Here is an 18,624-nt window from a genome sequence, read left to right as displayed (position 1 = left end):
CATTCAGGCTCGGCCGACGGACGGACTAACCTTCATCACCAAGCGAAGCCAGCCAAGCCATGTTCCTTGTTCGCGAACCGCAGCCTCTGTCCGGAAATTGTATCGGGAATGTTCATATAGTTTTCTTGACCGCACCTTGAGCAACCTTATCGTAGCCGGTCTGATACCGAGCGATTTATGAAGAACTTTGGGTTCCGGTGACGGCACATGGTGTTGACCGACATCTTCCGAACGGCCAAATTCCACACCATGTTCCGATGTCCCAACGAGATTCGTGAAATCATCACCATGTTGATTACGCATGTATCTTCTTATTTTGGTGATTTCCAGAGCCAATTACAATAGTTCTTGCCGAGTAACAAAAATTCCAGACAGCGTAAGAGCATCACATTTCCATCCCGAGCTCGGAGTACTAGAGGCTGTCTTTCAACATCACCTCCCGCAAAACCATGTAATTCCCGTATTTCCTTGACAAACGGCTCAATTACACCAGTGGGTCGATACCAATCTAAAACCATAAACATAAACATGTCGTAATTGTAATCGAGTAATTCAATCGCATCACGGCTTACACAGCTTCATCGGCTGCCTCTTCCGATGTACGCTCGCGGCTTAACAACACCAATGCCGCCGGTGGCCGATCCAGCCTTGTCGGATCTCCGACTTCATCACCACGCATCAAGACCAGGAAAGCGGCCCAATACAAGTTTTTTGGGAAATCAGTGCACCAGAATTCGGCCACGGCCAGCCTCCGGACCCACGTGTATTCAACAAGGACCCCTAGTCTTGTAATACCGCCCTTCTTTCTATTCAATAAGAGGCGTTGTTTTACCCATCTTGACATTGTCTTTTACCCAACCCGTATTATTAGTCGCGGGCTTAGCCGGTGTCTCCCCAATTACAGGTTCCCTTTCCCATTAAACCCACTCATCACCCCTGTCTGACTAAAATAAGCCTCGTAGGTACAATATCTGGTATACAGCTGGTGGGTAATAAGCCAAGATAAGCAGGAAGAAAAATATTAGGAAATGCGTCATCCGTCCCGTCTAATTGATTGATGGAAACGTGCCCAGACGGCCTCCGTCGACGACTACAACAACCCCGTTGCAGTATGAGCCCGCTTTCGATGCCAGATAGAGAATAGTTCCGGCCATGTCTGTCTCGTCTCCAAACCTGCCCATGGGGATCATTGTCGTGGGAACTGCGCCATATCCTCCCGTTTCATCCTTGTACTGCTGGACAACCGGGCCTGACATGTCACTCGGGAATACTGCATGAAATCCTTTTGTTAGTCTCGATGTCCGAGCCGACTCAGTCGGAGCTTTGTGTTTGATTCCGAGTAACTTACTTCCAGGGGCGATGCAATTTGCGCTAAACACCAGATACAAAGCACACATCGAGTCAGAAATGTTTTGCAAATAACCGAACCAGACCGAGGGTCGAAAACTTACCGTATATTCCATCGGGGTAAGACCGTAGCAAGCTGTTTCGCTGCCAGAATTGCCCCTGTCTTTGACTGCCCGTACGCCCAGCCAGCTGTGGAAGTCTTGTTGAACCCAGCAATTGAGCTCGTAATGACCACTTGGGATTGTTGCGTGACATTCTTCTTCTTATTTCCCTGGTCGAGAAGCTTCAAGAACGCCAATGTAGTGTACCATACCGCGGCAGTGTTGACTGCGAACGTTTCTACATACTTGTCCATGTCCAGTGCGAAGTTGTTGTCCGCCCACTCCTCCAGAGTCGTCTCGGGAGTTAAGGCAGAAGCTGAAGGACCAGTAATGCCAGAGTTGCAAACCAAAAGGTTTACATACCCAGAATCCTTTTCGACAAGCTTTACGGCCTCCTGCAGGCTTTCCTTGGATGTGACGTCGCACTGCACGGGTATTACATTTGGTCCAACAGATGCAGCTGCTTCCTGGAGAACTTCCAATCGTCTACCGGCAATGTAAACCTTTGCCGCGCCATTCTTGACCAATGCCTTGACAAACATGAGCCCAATACCTGTGAGGGCTATGTCAGCTTTCTAAATGTCTCGATATCAGTGGGAATTGGTAATCAGCCTTACCGGTTCCTGCTCCAGTAACAAAAGCAACCAGCCCGTCAACGTTGAACAAGTCTACCGCTGAAAGGGACGCATTTCCGGAATTTGAAGACATGATGGCGATATTCGGCGGTGCACGAGATGGCTCTATCTTGCCTAGAATTTAAGTGATTCTATAATCTATAGTCAAGTACGCAGACCATAACCATGGATGAATGTTTGTCATCTCGTCATCCCCGCCCCCGCGATGGCAACAATTTAGGTAGCTTTATCCCACTAGCAAGAAGTCTAGTAACCCCCACCATGTTACCCATGAAAGGCGCACCTCAATTCGCACTGTCTACTAACGTGCGATAACGGCGATAGTGCAAGATCGCTATACAGTGCATATATATTATCCGCACTCAAGACTATTTGTCGTCAAAAGTTTCACCGGAGCTTCTTCTGGTATGCCAAAATCACCGATACGCTACATAACGGCCAACTTCTTCGACAAAATGCCGAAACGGAAGCGAACCGGCGAACCAAGCTTAAACGATATACTCGGAAAACACCAGGATGATGTTTTTAAAGCATTGAAGGCGTCAAAAGGCTTCGAGAGGCAGCGGCTGAGCAAGAGATTGCGAGACCAGGGTATTTCCCAAGATAAGATCCAGCGTCTAGAAAGAGAAATCGGTGTCCTAAAGGTAAGCTCTCTGAGTGTGAAGAGCCTACAACTTCTGCAATCACAGAGCTGCTGCTGATATGCGCTTAGTCTCTCGACCTCCATCAAACCGCTCGTGCGCATCTGCATCTGTCGCTACTAAAAGTCAAATCAATTGCTGCTTCGCCCGACCTTCCAGATGAGCTCCGACGTGGAGTATCGAAACCCGATTTACCGGAGGACGAGCAAGCCGCACTTCACAATGTTACAAGTGGACTGTATAACCGGGACACCGTGAAGCAGGCCGTGCATCGAGCTGTCAAGGCTGTTTGCGCCATCCTGAACGTCCCAGTGCCAGAGAATGCGAAGCGATCCCGCAAAAATGAGAGAAAGGAACAGGAAGAGCAACCCTCAGATCGGATAGAGCAAACCCATAACGGGGATGAGCCCGAACTCTCCGTCGAAAATGCGTCGGATCAATTCGACGACGAGTCAGAATTCGAAGGCTTCAGCTCAGACGTGGACGAGCCAGGATCAACATTGAACAAGGGTGAAGTCGATAGTGACGCTGAGGCAGAAGAGAGCACTGAATTTGGCAAGTTAGACGACTTGCTAGGAAGCTCATCTGACGAAGAGGAAGACTGGAATAGTGACAAGTATGCGCAGTTCCGAGGCAAAGAGACGGTCAACTTGGACGACATTTCAGTTTCTGGCTCTGGTGAAGAGTCTGAGGAGGAACCCACATCGCAAGCGTCATCTCCGTCTCCATCACCACCTCCGGAGAAGAAACAAAAGAAGAACAAAGTAGCAGCCGTCAAGCCCGGCTCTGTCAGGGATTCCACCTTCCTCCCATCCCTCATGGGCGGTTACATATCTGGTTCGGAATCTGCTTCTGACATTGAGGAAGCCAAGCCAAAGAAGCGCCGCGGACAGCGTGCGCGCCAAGCAATTTGGGAACAGAAATATGGCTCCGGCGCCAAGCATTTGCTGAAGCCGCAAAAGAAAGGCGGCCGAGACTCAGGTTGGGACATGCGTCGAGGTGCTGTTGATGGAGACGACGCTGGGCGGAAGACGCCTTGGAAGAAAGGCATCCTAAACCCCGTTGCAAGAAATGGCAATAAAGGCGACGGTGTACCAGTTCCAGCCCCAAAGCGGGATGACGAAGGGAAACTGCACCCAAGCTGGGAGGCGAGGAAGAAGGCAAAAGAGTCCCAGAAGGCGACTGCATTCGCAGGTTCGAAAGTCGTATTCGACTAGTATAAACAGTGTAGAATTAGCTTTATACCCCGGCATAAGCAACTATCTCTTTGGAATTGCGCATATATAAAGTACGCGACCTCGTCGATGTTACGTTTGTTCTGCTTCTCCTACGGCTGACCGCAAGCATAGGCAGGAGCTGGTGGCTCCCGTTGCTATTACACTCGAATACATTTTGCGGCAACCTTCTGTCTCTGCCGGGTCGAAATGTTTTCAATGACACACCATTTTGCATATCCTATGAAGTTTACTCGACATTCTAACGACAACATTCTGCCTAACAGATCTTGATCAACCCAACCTAGAGGCCCTCATTGCTTCAAAGCACCATTTCGAACCGACACCAGCAATGGGGCCTAGCAGAGTCAATAACTTTCGAAAACATTGCAACCACTCTTCAGAAATACAGACCCGAACCTCAGGGGGTCAGAACGTTGGGAGTCCAGGTGAATCTACCTTTGGAAAATGTGTACGATGTCAAAATATGATACAGGACGCGGAACGCCAGGCACAGGACCGGTTGCGACCCAGACAACTCCGTCACGCGTCCATAACTCTCCAAGGGGACTCGGAAATCCAGCTCAATGCCCAGGATTGTCTTTACTTTGTTAGTGATGCCGACATTAGAGACATTGTAAAGATTAGCATGGATATCTTTCAGCAAGATATGGCATCCGAAAACGATTCCAAAAGTTCGAGTACCAGCGATACTCATAGCAGCCCAATTCTTCCAAGTTTTGATCGAGAAAGGAAATCCATTACGCCGCGCCTCTCAGCTGCAGCCGGGCCAGCAACAACCATCAGTGTGCCCAAGACATTCTTCACGCACACGAACTGGAATAAGCAATGGCCTGTTAGCTATCTGAAGGACGATCTTTCAACCAAGGCCACCATTATGTCTCGCGGAAGTGTATCTGAGATACTCTGGGCCGAAAATGTACCGTCCGACTTCGAAAGAACATCGAGGTCCAAGTCATCAGCAAGACTATTCAACAACTCTCCGAGCCACAAACGCATTTATCGACAGTCAACACTCAAGAATAGTCAAGATCAGGGCAGTTCAACTTCTGGGAAAGCGGCCGCGGAGTATGTTTCAAGCCCTCTGGAGCCGTTATCGTCGAATATATCCTTCCAAAAGAGAGTCTCTCGATCAACCGACGAGGATTCAAACATGACCTCTTTCCCAGAACTGCGACCACGACATTGCACAAATGATTGGATCAACCCACCCGCCGAAATTGAGCAGCTCACTAGCGCGCCTACCACCGATCTCTACCATCGAGGGGTTGATGCTCACAGCGGTCGACCTCCAGCATCTCCAGAAACCGTATGGGAAGCCCCTCAACCTATAGCCGTGCCTTGTGATCACAGCATCTTCGACAAAGATCCCTTCATGGGTGCTAATCCCTACACGTATGATCGTCGAGAAACCCGAGCATCTGGTTCCACGGATAAATTGCGTTTGGGAAGTTCCATTGGTTCTGCCTCCCATCGACGACGCAGTTCCCACGTCCCAATGACATACGATACGCCATGGGACAGTCCAGACGGCATCGTACCTCAAATATTAGACAAGTTACGTCGGAATACTCAGCATGATTTCGGTCAGTCGTCACTTCTGCGGCCAGAGTACAACGTTTGGACTGCAGAAGCAAGGAAATCAGCACCCAATGAAGCCGTGCCAGTCACGAAGATCCGATCGCGGGACAGCATAGTGAAAGAGCGCACCTTGAAGCCACCCAAGGCAGATAGCTCGGGGATATATGAAGCACTAACTGGGAGCAGAATGATAGTGGGGAGAGGACGACATGATACATGCTCAGAGGATAATCGGCCGCATATATGTGAAAACGATATGGACCACTCCAAGCATAGGCATTAAGAGCCGTATTCAGATACATACTAGGAAATTGTGCTCTAGAACCTAATATACTTGTTGCAATCCCTATATGGCTCAATACACGTAGTAATACCGTGGCAGAAGCATACGTTGCTCCATCGTGCCACTCAGTAACAATGATGGAATATTTGCCAATGTCCATGGTGGTGTGCCACGAACCAAAAATCACCAGTCCGGAGCTCAGTAAGGTGTAACGGAAGAATGTTGTATACAATTAGTGCATTATATACTCTGCAAGTCTCATAAATTCATTCAAGTCTAAATCGCCTTCGATGCCCTCGCCTTGTTCTCCCTATGCCTCTTCTCCTTGGCAGCGCTCTTCCGCCTAGTCATCCACGACTTATTCAAGTCCCGTCGGTTCTCCCAGAACCACGTCTGGAAATCACTCGATCCAGCTTGCGCCTGGGCAGGAGTGCCTTCATCCTCATCGTCTTCCTCTTCTTCAGCTACGTCGTCCATATCCGCATCATCATCCTGAGGGGCCCAAAAATTCTTCATGCGACTTGGGTGAGCGGTGTCGGGGGTCGGCGCAGCGCTTCGGACGTTGCGCCATTCAAAGTCTTGTCGCGTGAATGGGGTCATGGGCATGGGGGCGCCAGCGGGTTCGTCCTCGATGTCGTCGTTTTCGGCATCACCTCCGAAGAAGCTGAACGGTTGGGGCTCCTGAGCTAGCGTTTGGGTGGTGGTCTCGGCGGGTTGGACACGTTTGTAGAGCGCTTCTAGGGGATGGACCTTGGTTGCTGAAGGGGTGGTGGGTGGTGGGATCTTGATTGTCAGGCTTTTGGAGGAGCTGGAGGAGAGTGGTCTTGAGTCGTCGGCTTTGCTGGGGGAGCTTGGTGCTTGCTCTTCGTCGGCAGAGTCATCGCCGCTGGTGTCTTCTTCCTCCGAGGTATTGTCGTCATTATCCTGTTTGATATCGGCCTCCTTGGTGTCTGCGTTTTCAGATACATCTGAATCAGAGGTGTCGTCATCTTCTTCTGATGATGTCCCACTACTGCTGGTGTCGTCGTCTGACTCCTCCTGTATGACAACCTTCGCCTTTGCAGCCTCCTTTCGCTTTGGCGTGGCTGCTGGCAGCTCTTTCTGCTTCACAACCTCGATAACGTTGCCATCCTCATCGACCCAGCCTTTGCCCTGAAGAAACTCAACTGCCGGCTTGCCATTCGTTTCCGGTACCGAGTTTTTCAAAAAACTTGGAAATTTGGTCGTCTTTTCAAACTCGTGGACTGTAATTTCTCGCGCATTGCCCTTCTTCTTTTTCTTCTTGTACGCATCAGCCGCGGGCAAGTTACCGACAGCATTAGGCGGCAGCTTTGTCTTGAGGAGGCACTCGTCTTGCTCCGTGTATTTCGACTTTATTTGTTTCCTCTTGTCCTTTTCCTTGTCCTTGGTAGATTTATCCTTGCTCATCTTGTTTTTCCGCTTTGTGTCTGCGGATTCTGTCCATCCACGCTTCACTTTTCGATCCTTGAGGGTAACTCCTTCTACCACATTGTGATCGCGCTTCCTCTTCCTCGAACTCTCAGGTTCATCTTTTGACTTTCTCTTCTTGCTTTTCTTCTCGGCATCCTCGTGGCCCGTGGGCTCGATTCTCTCCTCCTGTCGAGCCTTCTCAATGCGCATCTTCAAGCCCTTCAACGTAGTGCCATTGAGCTTCTTTTTCAACTTTTCAGCCTCCATGAGAGGCAGGTCGACGTATCCGTATCGCTTCTCGGGGAATGTGTCAATCGAGTGGAAGGAGATGTTGCGAGCGCTAGGGAGCACAGCAGCCGGGATGACGATCTTCACGAGCTCCTGGTCCAACGGGGTGATGTGCAGCCGGGTGTAGCCGTCTTCGTCGGCGGTGAGCCTCCCTGATGCTTTTTCAATCTTTGCAGGCGATGATTCTGGAGCCATGCCTGCACGGAGGCTCGTTTCAATCGTGCGTGGAGGCGATTGCGGCCTGGTGGTGAGTCTGGGTCGGAATTGTGGTCGATGCTTGAACGGCTGGAAATTCTGCTTCCTGATGATGGACAAGCTAACGTTGAAAGTTTGGAATTAATTTGGGCGCTAATTCTACAATGCCCACTTCTTGACCAGTCAGGTGGGGCTGGTGACTCCAGGTTCCTGAGATGGACCCTGGACTTTGACATGTCATGAAACTATTCACGTCACACTTACCCTACAACTTAACCTGTTTAGATCATGACACTTTGTGGCTGTATTTGGGTGTGTATGATTGCATTGCGTGATTGCAGTACGCTTAAATCAAAAGCGCTTAGAAAGTCGTACTAGAGGTAAAGTGAGGGGCTCAAAGTATTTGGACAATCTAAAGGTATCACATATTGAGTTGTGTGCTATGGCATGTTGAGATTTGTTAGTGTATTCTTGAATATAGGGTCAAGACTCTTTACCACAAACAGTACTTAAGTATCTTATATATGCTTCTATCCAACTATATCACCAATCTCTTTCAAAATTGCTCTTTTCACTTCATCGCTTGCCCAAGACATGCTGACCGAGTCTCTCACCATCTTCAACACTTCCGTATCTGTAAGCCCACACATTTTCCTTGCAAGCAACATATTGTGTGTTACCCAACTATCATCCATATACGGCGGATCATCACTAGAGATGCAAATCCTAATACCAGCAGCTACCAATATTCGCAATCTCTCTGCAATACTGGCATACGTTTCTCGTCGCAGATACGCCCAAGGACAAATCGTCATGGATAGCCCGCGTCTTGCAATCAAATCAACCAATATTGGGTCATCAGCTGCATTTAAGCCATGATCTATGCGGTCTAATCCTGTGCCGGCAATTGTACTCGCAACCTGGCGGATATGCTCATGTGTATTCTTGACCCCAACATCACAATGGGCTGTAAGTTTAAACCCATCCTTTCGGGCCAGTGTATATAATTCGTCGAATAAAGATGGTGGTCGATTGTGTTCATTTGAGTCGAGACCTATCCCGACAATCATGTCCTTGTACTTCAACGCGGCCGTGTAACAATCCATAGCTGAGTCTGGCGACTGATCTCGTAGAAAACACATTATCCACGACGACTGAACCTATATCAACAAGTCAGTCGACGTTCACATTAGCGTTTCCCAATGATCTTACATTTAGTTCCTCGGCAGCTTTATCCTGCGCTGCCCTAAAGCCATCCATCATGTCATCCCAAGAAACACCACGGCCAACATGCCCCTGTGGATCAAAGAACGGCTCACAGTAGCGAACATTCAATTCTGCTGCGCGGTGAAAGTAATTCCATGCTAAATCATAAAAGTCCTCTTTGGTTTGTAACAAATCAAAACCACTATAGTATGCCTGGAAAAACGTAACCAGATGCCCTGTTTGTTCGAGAGAGCGTAGTTGTGCGCTAGATACTACGTTCGCATACGCTGTCTTCAAGTCTTCCACGGTACTGAACTGGGTATTTGAGTCGCCAAAGCGTGGTTTTATGCCACGTCGCTGCGCCAGCTTCCATCTCAGCTCAGGCGTTAATGTCCCTTCAATGTGAACATGAAGTTCGACCTTGGGGACTTGGAGTATCAGGTCGTCGTTGGTTGATGCGAATTCCTTCCTGAGGGCTTGGCGAGCTTGCTGTGAGAGCTGCCCAGGGCGAATACTCATGTTCGTTGGTAATGTGCGGTGGAGTGAGCTTGTCTCAAAATCTTCTAACATGAAGAGTTTTCCAGGAATGATATTCTCTTCAGTAGTCGTTTAAAAAAAGACTGACTTGTTTAGTTGCAGATTTTAAGTCATGTTGACTTGTCTTGCAATCGGCAAGCTCCGCGAGGGGTAAGCACCTATAAACTACTCTCTAGGCTAAATGTTGGCATATAAAAGTTAGCGTGACACATCTCACGCACTGGCGGGAAAAATACATGTCAGAATCAAATTTCGTAGACGTTTCGTTGAGTGAGAAAAAGAGCTGTTGGTATGCTCAGTATTTTGTGTGGCAGCTCATGGCTCCCCATGTCCATAGTATGTAGTAGCTGAGGCGGGATCAAACAAGGGTCTAACCACCACTTGCAACAAGTGTTCGCTTTCTTTCGCTCTTGCATAAAGCCGACACATCAAGTTGCTTTCTGGTCGCAAGTCTTTCAAATCAATCGGAGAAAAGTTGTAACAAATTAGGAACACAGTTCTTATTATAACTATGATACAAAGCATGCCGTTGCATATCAATCATAAGTGCGTGCCGGCGACCCAATGCAGTCCCATATGCTGCTGTGGAGTAGAATACATTTCTTTTGGTGATACAATTACAGAGAAAAAAAAAAGGACATCTTGTGCGCTTCTCTAGCCCCAAGGCTTGGAAGAGTTGTGACGGAAGAAGGGTTGCGGATCCTGCTCTCGCTTGTCGCCCCCGATGGCTTTCCACCACACATCTGTGCTCCATCGAATAATGCGCTCGGCAGAGCCTCGAGGAGTAGCGGCAGGCCGGACGTCAAGGTAGAAGACAGGTTCACCAGTGGGCTCAGGTTCGCCGGAGTAATAGTCGATGACGTAGCGGACCTGTTGTTTCTCGCCATTGACCTCTCGTGAGACGTACCAATCGTGTCGATCAAAAGGAGGCTCAGTGCTGTGAAATGTTAGAACACGAATGTCATTCATAAATAGTATCTTGCGTAGAAGCACCTACCCAAACTTTGATGGATAGATCCAGCCCAGGACCTGCAGCATTGTAGCCTTGGGCGTCAGGTCCTTGGGCCGACCCTGGAACCGGATGAGAGTAGGCTCAGGGTCATTGATGTCCCAGTTTCGCTCCAACTCTTCAGGAGTATGTGCCTCGCCGCGCCTGCATACTTGCCACCCGTTATACAAGCCCTTGGCGAAACGCTGCTCCCAACCAACAATTTCCGCCCATGCGCCTTCGTTGAGGAAGTTGTGAACAGACACCATGGATTCGACAGCAGTTACATCAGTGTCTGTGTAGCCCTTGCGCAGTAGAGCATTATACATTTGCTGTGGCGAAGGATACTCCCATGTGCCATCCCCGGAGCCTTTTGGAATCGTTGACTCTTCTCTGCTCGTAGGTAGTGCGATGGCTTGATTGGGGGCGCGATCCTGCGACAAGTCGGGGAACATGTAGTTGAGCGGGTTCAATTGCGATAGCAAAGACTTGGGCTTGTCCTGCGTTGTGCGAGCTTCGTGAGGAACCGGGCAACCTGAGGCGGACGGACCAGGCGCCTGCTTTTGAGGCTTTTCATTCGGATTCAGCGCATCGAGGGTCTTTTGGTGCATCGGGCATCCAGCCTAGGAAAAGGAGTTAGAGAGCAAGTCATATGCCATGTTGACGGGAGAGAGGCTGCATACAGGAGGTGCTTTATCGCCAACAACCGGGGGATGGCCACTTGGCGTGCGCGCCGCGAGGGGAGTAGGCTCAGCCCAGAACCAGCCCATGACGAAGATCAAATGATGTAAAATTAAAGAATTAATAGGGTAAATGCAAAAATTGCTAGTGGAGTTTGAGAAATGCTCTGCTGAAAAAGAATACACGGACGAAGTTTGATGTCGTGGATGCCGTAAAGACGGATTGATGGGCAAAGAAATTTGAGAAGCACGAAATCTTATCGCGCCAGACGCCGGTGACCCCGGTTGAGTACGTACCGAGAGGCAAGACAAGACCAGCCAACTTGCACCCACCTCCTGGTCAGTCTGTGACCAGAAGTGCGTTTGGCTGTGTCTGATTGGCCAGACACTGAGTTGCATAACGGGAACCCACTGAACCCACTGCACGTGTTTGTCCGATTTCTCCCTGTCGCGCCCCTGCCCATCGCTGAAAGAGAGCAAGAGTCCCCCTACGTCACCAAATGGTGTCAATCAACAGTCGGATGCTCTTGCTCCTGTGGAACTTCTCAGCCTGCGGGACCCGAATTTCCATGTGCTGCCGACGACAACTCCTCGAACCCCATGCACCACCGAACATGACACCGTCCGCCTGCGAAAGGGTTTCAATTGATTGAGAGCCCGATATGAGGTCCGGATTCATCTTGAGCCGGACTTGTTTTCGGTCTTTAATTCGCCAACAACATGGGCCTGTCCCTCTTACACGCCAAGCCACGTCCAGGCTTCTCCATACAGGGCGAATACCATGGAGGGGCTCGGGATCAAAGGGATCATCCGCAAGGAGGATTATCCTGCAGGCGTCAACTGGCGTAGCTGCGCTCAGTGCTGGAGCCTTTATCGAGCTATCACAAACCGACAACAATGGCACCGAGCAAACCGGCGAGCACCGAATGTTGGAGGCATCCCGCGAGGAGATGCGAAAGGCGGTTGGCGAAGACGAAACTGGCTTGCTGAGAATGGGCCACAAGATAGTCCTTTTTGTCGACCTGTATATCTGGGAGCCGATATGCACGGGGTTTCGATTTCTACAACTTGTCGTCATCTTTGTACCCGTCTTAGCCACTGTTCCGGCAATATGGTTTGGCAGACGACATCCCGAACGCGACAACGAAAGGAGCAGAACTCTCTGGTGGTACGAATTTCTAGTGCAGGCAATGGAACTTGCGGGACCAGCATTCATAAAGCTAGGCCAATGGGCGGCTTCTCGAACAGACATCTTCCCTAACGAGATGTGTGATACCATGTCTAAGCTTCACTCGAATGCGCCAGCACACTCTATGCACGCAACCCGCAAGACTGTATCAGCCGCATTTGGCGGACGCAACTTTGATGAAATCTTTGACGAATTTGACGAGAAACCCCTTGGTGTAGGAGCCATTGCGCAAGTATACAAGGCCAAACTGAAACCCGAACTCGCCATGTCAAAAGGCGGGTTAAGCGACCCCGAGGATCACGGTGGAATATCAGAAAACGTGCGACGAAGTGTCGAAACCGTGCTCAAAAGCTCACCAAAGCGAGTCCCGTCATCATACGTGGCCGTCAAGGTCCTCCATCCCAAAGTAGAGAGAATTGTCCGCCGCGACCTCCGCATCATGCACTTTTTCGCTTCTGTCCTCAACACCATCCCAACAATAGAATGGCTCTCCTTGCCAGATGAAGTGGCACAGTTTGGCGAAATGATGAAACTCCAGCTCGATCTGCGCATCGAAGCCGCCAACCTCGAAAGATTCCGCCGCAACTTTAAAGATCGCTCAACAGCTTCTTTCCCCTATCCCTACACAGACTTTACCACCCGCAACGTGCTCATCGAGGAATTCGCCCAGGGAATACCACTTGCAGATTTCATGGAAAACGGCGGCGGCGTCTTCCAGCACGATATTGCAGACGAAGGTCTGGACGCCTTCCTCCGCATGCTCCTCCTTGACAACTTTGTCCACGCGGACCTCCACCCTGGCAACATCATGGTACGCTTCTACCAAGCTGCCCAGCCTGAACTCCGACTCCTCAAGAAGCCGGACCGCAACGCACACGACCAAGAAGCGGACGTGACAGAAAAAGTCCTCGAGCGCCTCCGCCCCTTCAGACACCGCAAGAACAAGGTCGCCTGGGAGGCCGAGCTTGCCAAAATCGATGCAGAAGGATACCGCCCGCAACTCATATTCATCGACACAGGTCTCGTCACGGAGCTCAACGCCACCAACCGCGCCAACTTTCTCGACCTCTTCCGTGCCGTCGCCGAATTTGACGGCTACAAAGCCGGCCACCTCATGTGCGAACGCTGCCGCCAGCCGGAAGCCGTTCTAGAAAAGGAAGTATTCGCCCTCAAAATGCAGCACCTAGTGCTTAGCGTGAAATCACGCACCCTGGCCCTAGGAAACGTCAAGATAGGAGACATCCTCCAACAAGTTCTCTCCATGGTGCGGAACCACCACGTCCGTCTGGAAGGAGACTTTGTCAACGTCGTCATCAGCATCCTCCTCCTCGAGGGCATAGGACGCAGCTTAAACCCCGATGTGGACCTGCTGAGCAGTTCGTTGCCCATCCTTCGACAGCTGGGTACCCAGAGTGGAGCGACGATGGCCAAGAGCGGTGATTTCAGCATGATTTTGGTGTGGGCTGGTCTGGAGGCGAGAAAGTTCCTGCAGGCGAGTATCGAAGATGTGAGTTTTTGACCTTGACCCTTACGATTTACGTTTACTGACAATTGTAGGTTGAACGATGTGTTAAATATGATTTGTTGTCACCTAATGTATAAACGGATAGAGCGAAACGGAGTACGGATGGCATAGTATTGTACTTTATGAGCGTAGGGGACTAGGCATGGAGTTGCATATATTTGCGAGAATAGAAGCGTGCTGGCGCTGGAAATCATCTTCTCTCTTGTATATATCACTAATATAACGTAATTATTCGACGCCGTACCGCCCCTAATGTCAATTTGACCATGATAACTATGAAGAAATTGGAGGCATTTGATTGATCATAACGTCGTCAACGTGTATATTAAAAGTGTATCTGTAAACGCCCCTTGTATCTCTACATTGGTAAAGGCCAGCCTAATCAGCAAATAATTTTTGTCTACTTGACCGAAGAACCCCAGTAGCAAAAGTTCGTAAAGCCTTCGTGATATGAATAATCAAACAAGATGCTATATAGCGGCACGCAATTCAATTTGTGCCTGTCAAAACGTATAAATGTGTTGGGCAACAAGTGTCTCTAGTCGGAAGAGAATTGAATAGAAGTGAGGGAACTTCTGAGACTGACTTGTCGAAATCGGCCGTAAAGGTCTCGAACGATACGTCGAGACTTAATTCATTCGTGCCTTCGCTGTTGAAACACGTTGGTATCGTATGGGAACTCTTTTTTTCGGGTTGTCGTGTACTTTGGTAAGATGCCGCCAAAATGATAAAACCATCCCTTTGCATCTGCCAACTTATGCAGTTTTGCCTTAGTCTGTACTCGCGCTCAGGTCCATCGACTTTTCCCATAAATTGCGGAGGAGAGTGTTTGTTCCATCCTCTTCCTCAGCACCGACTAAGCTCACTCCGCTAAGGCGTTCATTCAACTTTGCGGTATCGTCTCCGTCAAAGCTGGAACCTGCGCCGTTTGTTCTGACAGACGCACCGGATCTGGGCGTCGTTTGACGAGGGTCCGGCATACTGACGTTCCGTGTATGTCGAGCGTTCGTTTCCCCAAGTCGTTTCCCGTTCACAGCGCCTGTAGGCGTTCGCGGAATTCTTCTGGTCTTTTCCATGCCCGGAAGGCGGCTGAGTCGATTCAAAGATCGAGCGACAGGGTTTTGATATCGTCGAACCACTAGATATTCCATTCCTGTTCGTTCCAGTAGCTTGCCAATCCGAGGATCACGGCTATTTCCGCCATCATAACCTGGTCCTCCGACGCCGATCAATGGACTTGCACCAACTACGCCTCCAGCGCCGGTTAATGCTTGGCCCGGCTCCAAAACCGAACTGGCCCGCTGCAGGTTCAACTTCTGCTGTGTACGCGATGTTTCTGCCGCCGGGCCAGCTGTCCGCCTACCAGCTTTTGGCACCAAGGCGCTATTGTCAACTTCAGCCGGTGGCAAGGTGCCAGCATCTGCGGCGTTCTTCGGTGCCTGGTCAATATTGGCCATTGAACTTGGTCTTTGGGGAGTATCATCGGAACGTCGACTGGTGGCGCTGTTGGGGGGATGATAGAATGAGCCCTGGCTGGCTAAACCAGAGCTGGCAGTGTCAACAAATCGTGACACAAGCTCATCTTGATTACTGCCCGTTGACGGTGTTATGTTGCGATCGGTAGAGCTAATGGAGCGGGACAATTGCGTTGGCGCCGCTTTCGCAATGTCGACAGTCATCTTGGGCGGTGCGCCGTGCGACGGAGTTCGTTGTAAGAGCCGAGAAGTGAGATATTCCTTATGGTGAGATGTTGCACGGTCCGGCGATGGACGCACTGTTTGCTTCAATTGGGAAGGAGCGCTTGGCGTTACAGGGCGCGAGTTCTCCGTGCTGGTTCCTTGTCTCAATGACGACTGCGCGCTGCTGTTAAGCGACCCTTTTCGTGACAGGTATGGTGAATTGGAGCCACTGGCGTCAACCCATTCGTCCTCGGGATCGTCGCTCCCTAAGTCGAAATGCACCTGAATCTTGCTGGATTTTCCTGGCTGCTTGTTTATACCCGTCCCGCTTGCGGTTCGCTTCAGCTTGTCCGATGACCGAGTCCGCTTACCGACCTCGACGTGCGACCGATTGCGCTTCAGGCTCGAATGAGACGAGCTCTTGGGCAGATGGGAAGCAGATGATTGGCGAGGGAGCTTGACCTCGCTGGTGGCTCTGCGATGCGACGGGCGTTGAGAAGCCTCGTCGAACTCGAATTCGGTGGGTGAGGTGGGCCGCGACGCTGGTTTTCGATTCAGTTTGGAAGTGTTGGCGTGTGCATGACCATGAGGATGTACGTGGCCATGCTGCTTGTGGACTGCTTTGGAAGATGGGACACGAGCGTGCAATCGAGCGCCGTGACCGACGTGGTGCTGCTTTTGGTGATGTTTGGTGCGATGATGGTGAGATGGAGCTCCCGAGGTATTTGTGGTATCGCTGTGAGAATCGCTGTCGCGGTGGTTGAGGGGAGGTCGCTTTGATTGGCCGCCAGATGATGCGCTGTCCAGGTCCCTGTCTCGAGCCATGATGTATCACTTGCGCTTTGCTGTGCTGTGCTGTGCTGTGCAGTGCGATGCACCTTGGTCTGAATGCACACACCGGATGTCCAGAGGGCCGGAAGGAGGAGGGAGTGCAGCTTGAGAGGATGGAGAACGGAGTACAGAGTAATCCCAGCTTGGGCTGAGAGGTCAACTGTTCCAGTCAGATCTACCTGAGCGCGCGTGCGCACCTGCTCTGGTTGGTGTCTCTGGCTGCGATGCTAAGTGCAATCTCGAGGGCAATTCTGTCAAATGTTGGGCCGACGCTGATGGCTCGAGCGAACGGGGTAAGCCGATATGCAACCCTGCGCTTTTGCTGAGCGCATGTATCAATGTCTGTATCAATGTGCCTAGGTATTATGTATGTCAAGACCGGTGTTGGTGTGTACGGTATGTACGGTATGTACCTGTGTGCCGTGATGCGGTGCTTATGGTGCAGACCAGACCTCTTGCCAGCAATGGGCAAGGGTGTATGTATGTGTACTGTCCTCGGCTGCAGGTGCTTTTGGATTTGGTGATGCGGGACACGTGTGAATGTCGGAGTCGGCGCCAACAATTGTGAATTGGTCTTTGAGCCGGAAAGTTTGCCCACGTAGTCGGAATGTCAATTGGCCAGCTGGTGAAATGTTGCAGGTGGCAGAAGCAGCCAGGACGTGTGAAAGAGGAGCTCTTGATAAATTGCCTCTGTGGTTGAAAGCCAGACCGAGCAATGGTGAATGGCCTGGAGGGTCAAGCCGGGAACAGAAGGTGGATTGTAGTGGATTAGATTAGATGGGATGAGTAAGAGGTATTTTCGCTTTCGGTTTATTCTGTTTCGGAGAGTGTGTTTTTCGTTGCTCCCGAGACAGGCCGGTGTCCAACTCGACCTAGCAAGTGAAGACCGCAACAAAGACCGGCGGTAGGGTTGGTGTGGACGGTTGACGAGATGGAGGGTTGCAAAGAAGAATGGATGGATGGATGTATGCATGTATGGATGGATACTGGATGGGGGGAACCAGACATCTGGGGACAGACAAGACAGGCTGAGCGTGAATTGAACCAGTTGAGAGGAGACTGAACCAGACTGAACTGCATTGTCTGGGTGGAGGGTGGACGAAGATGGTGAGTGGACGGGGTTCATGCATCCAGATGTCCCATCTGCATTTCGAATGAATCAAGCAGACTGCTCCGTACTCCGTAAACCAGACTTGATTTTGACTGGGCCGTCGCACAAGCATGGAAACAGTGGAGAAGGACAGGCTAGTACGTCTGGAGCTATGGAGTCATGGAGCGGGAAGATACCTGGTAATGAATGATGCTGGTCTGGCCTCTGGAACTTGACAAGCCTTGCGGTGAAAGTCTGTAGACTGACGACCATCACTATCAATCTGGATGGCTGAATTGCTCACTACTAGTTACGGACCAGGTATCTCTGTCGCCGTTACTCCGTACACTGTACATCAATCAGTCATCCATGGGAGTGACATGGAAGCAATCAATATCGGGCCATCAACAAAGCTGAATACATGCATCCGTCCGTCGTGCTCGATGTGTTGAGTCGTGTTGCCTCCATGTCCCTGTCTCCATGTCAGTGATCCGGGGTCCTGGGACGGCGAAGCCGCCTAGAACAATTAATGGAAGAGCCATCAACTGGGGTCGATGGCCAGTAGTCAATACCAAGACATTGACCATACAAAACATTGAACGCCGGCTTCATTTTGACACCAGTTGATTTGACTGACAGTAACGGTGCAGATCACCACCGTACCCCAGTGCCATGACCTTGACTCAGCACGGGCCATGACTGCATGTGAGCAATAACTGGGACCAAACTGCGGTCTGGGACCAGACGAATTCAATCATTAATTATCAGTTACATAACTTGACTGCTCAAGTGCAGACATAAGCAAATGTGAACTCCGTCCAGTACAGATAATGCAAACGCTTTCACAGCATGGAGGGTGAGGGTTCAGGGGCCAGCTGCTGAACGTCTGGAGGGTTTGCATTGCACATGCCAGACACGTATCAAATTCAGCGCATTTGCAGTAACATGCAATGTAATGAGCATAGCAACATGGGGTCAATGTACGAGCCAACACTCATTTTCCTGAAATTACCAATCAATTACTTCCCATTCCTTCAGACGCTTGAAATCTCCTCAACCGCTTTGGGGGACTGTCATTGCCAACCTGACGATTTGTTCCGCTCTCAACCATGGCTCTCACTGACGACGGCTGACGTCAAAATTACATGCATCCTAGTATTCA

General features: G+C 50.4%; 9 protein-coding genes across 9 annotated transcripts; 4 read left to right on the top strand and 5 right to left on the bottom strand.

The window, feature by feature from the left end:
- Window positions 1–1,046: 1,046 nt before the first annotated feature.
- Window positions 1,047–2,156, bottom strand: VFPPC_01363 (short chain dehydrogenase; the record flags this gene model as incomplete). Its single annotated transcript, XM_018281204.1, has 4 exons — window positions 1,047–1,270; window positions 1,349–1,371; window positions 1,452–2,001; window positions 2,066–2,156. The coding sequence occupies 4 exons, from the start codon at window positions 2,154–2,156 to the stop codon at window positions 1,047–1,049; spliced, it is 888 nt and encodes a 295-aa protein (XP_018149795.1).
- A 334-nt stretch (window positions 2,157–2,490) lies between these two features.
- Window positions 2,491–3,941, top strand: VFPPC_18716 (Bud-site selection protein, BUD22; the record flags this gene model as incomplete). Its single annotated transcript, XM_022430286.1, has 2 exons — window positions 2,491–2,731; window positions 2,851–3,941. The coding sequence occupies 2 exons, from the start codon at window positions 2,491–2,493 to the stop codon at window positions 3,939–3,941; spliced, it is 1,332 nt and encodes a 443-aa protein (XP_022285970.1).
- An 895-nt stretch (window positions 3,942–4,836) lies between these two features.
- VFPPC_18717 (D-xylulose reductase A) lies at window positions 4,837–5,823 on the top strand (the record flags this gene model as incomplete). The annotated part of the gene is made up of 1 exon (XM_022430287.1): window positions 4,837–5,823. One exon carries the CDS (start codon window positions 4,837–4,839, stop codon window positions 5,821–5,823), a length of 987 nt encoding a protein of 328 aa, XP_022285969.1.
- Window positions 5,824–6,099: 276 nt separating this feature from the next.
- Window positions 6,100–7,737, bottom strand: VFPPC_01361 (MFS transporter; the record flags this gene model as incomplete). Its single annotated transcript, XM_018281203.1, has 1 exon — window positions 6,100–7,737. One exon carries the CDS (start codon window positions 7,735–7,737, stop codon window positions 6,100–6,102), a length of 1,638 nt encoding a protein of 545 aa, XP_018149793.1.
- Window positions 7,738–8,267: 530 nt separating this feature from the next.
- On the bottom strand, window positions 8,268–9,513 carry VFPPC_01360 (adenosine deaminase; the record flags this gene model as incomplete). The annotated part of the gene is made up of 2 exons (XM_018281202.1): window positions 8,268–8,897; window positions 8,965–9,513. 2 exons carry the CDS (start codon window positions 9,511–9,513, stop codon window positions 8,268–8,270), a joined length of 1,179 nt encoding a protein of 392 aa, XP_018149792.1.
- A 621-nt stretch (window positions 9,514–10,134) lies between these two features.
- On the bottom strand, window positions 10,135–11,238 carry VFPPC_13064 (cytochrome c heme lyase; the record flags this gene model as incomplete). The annotated part of the gene is made up of 3 exons (XM_018290841.1): window positions 10,135–10,417; window positions 10,478–11,091; window positions 11,152–11,238. 3 exons carry the CDS (start codon window positions 11,236–11,238, stop codon window positions 10,135–10,137), a joined length of 984 nt encoding a protein of 327 aa, XP_018149791.1.
- A 572-nt stretch (window positions 11,239–11,810) lies between these two features.
- Window positions 11,811–13,939, top strand: VFPPC_01359 (ubiquinone biosynthesis protein; the record flags this gene model as incomplete). The annotated part of the gene is made up of 2 exons (XM_018281201.1): window positions 11,811–13,844; window positions 13,895–13,939. The coding sequence occupies 2 exons, from the start codon at window positions 11,811–11,813 to the stop codon at window positions 13,937–13,939; spliced, it is 2,079 nt and encodes a 692-aa protein (XP_018149790.1).
- A 693-nt stretch (window positions 13,940–14,632) lies between these two features.
- On the bottom strand, window positions 14,633–16,366 carry VFPPC_13063 (hypothetical protein; the record flags this gene model as incomplete). The annotated part of the gene is made up of 1 exon (XM_018290840.1): window positions 14,633–16,366. One exon carries the CDS (start codon window positions 16,364–16,366, stop codon window positions 14,633–14,635), a length of 1,734 nt encoding a protein of 577 aa, XP_018149789.1.
- Window positions 16,367–16,912: 546 nt separating this feature from the next.
- VFPPC_15345 (hypothetical protein) lies at window positions 16,913–17,149 on the top strand (the record flags this gene model as incomplete). Its single annotated transcript, XM_018293098.1, has 1 exon — window positions 16,913–17,149. One exon carries the CDS (start codon window positions 16,913–16,915, stop codon window positions 17,147–17,149), a length of 237 nt encoding a protein of 78 aa, XP_018149788.1.
- Between the last annotated feature and the right edge of the window lie 1,475 nt (window positions 17,150–18,624).

This window comes from Pochonia chlamydosporia, chromosome 1, assembly GCF_001653235.2.
Source record: "Pochonia chlamydosporia 170 chromosome 1, whole genome shotgun sequence".
Taxonomy (NCBI): domain Eukaryota; kingdom Fungi; phylum Ascomycota; class Sordariomycetes; order Hypocreales; family Clavicipitaceae; genus Pochonia; species Pochonia chlamydosporia.
The sequence above is the reverse complement of the archived record's forward strand: the minus strand, read 5'-3'. Positions and strand labels throughout refer to the sequence as shown.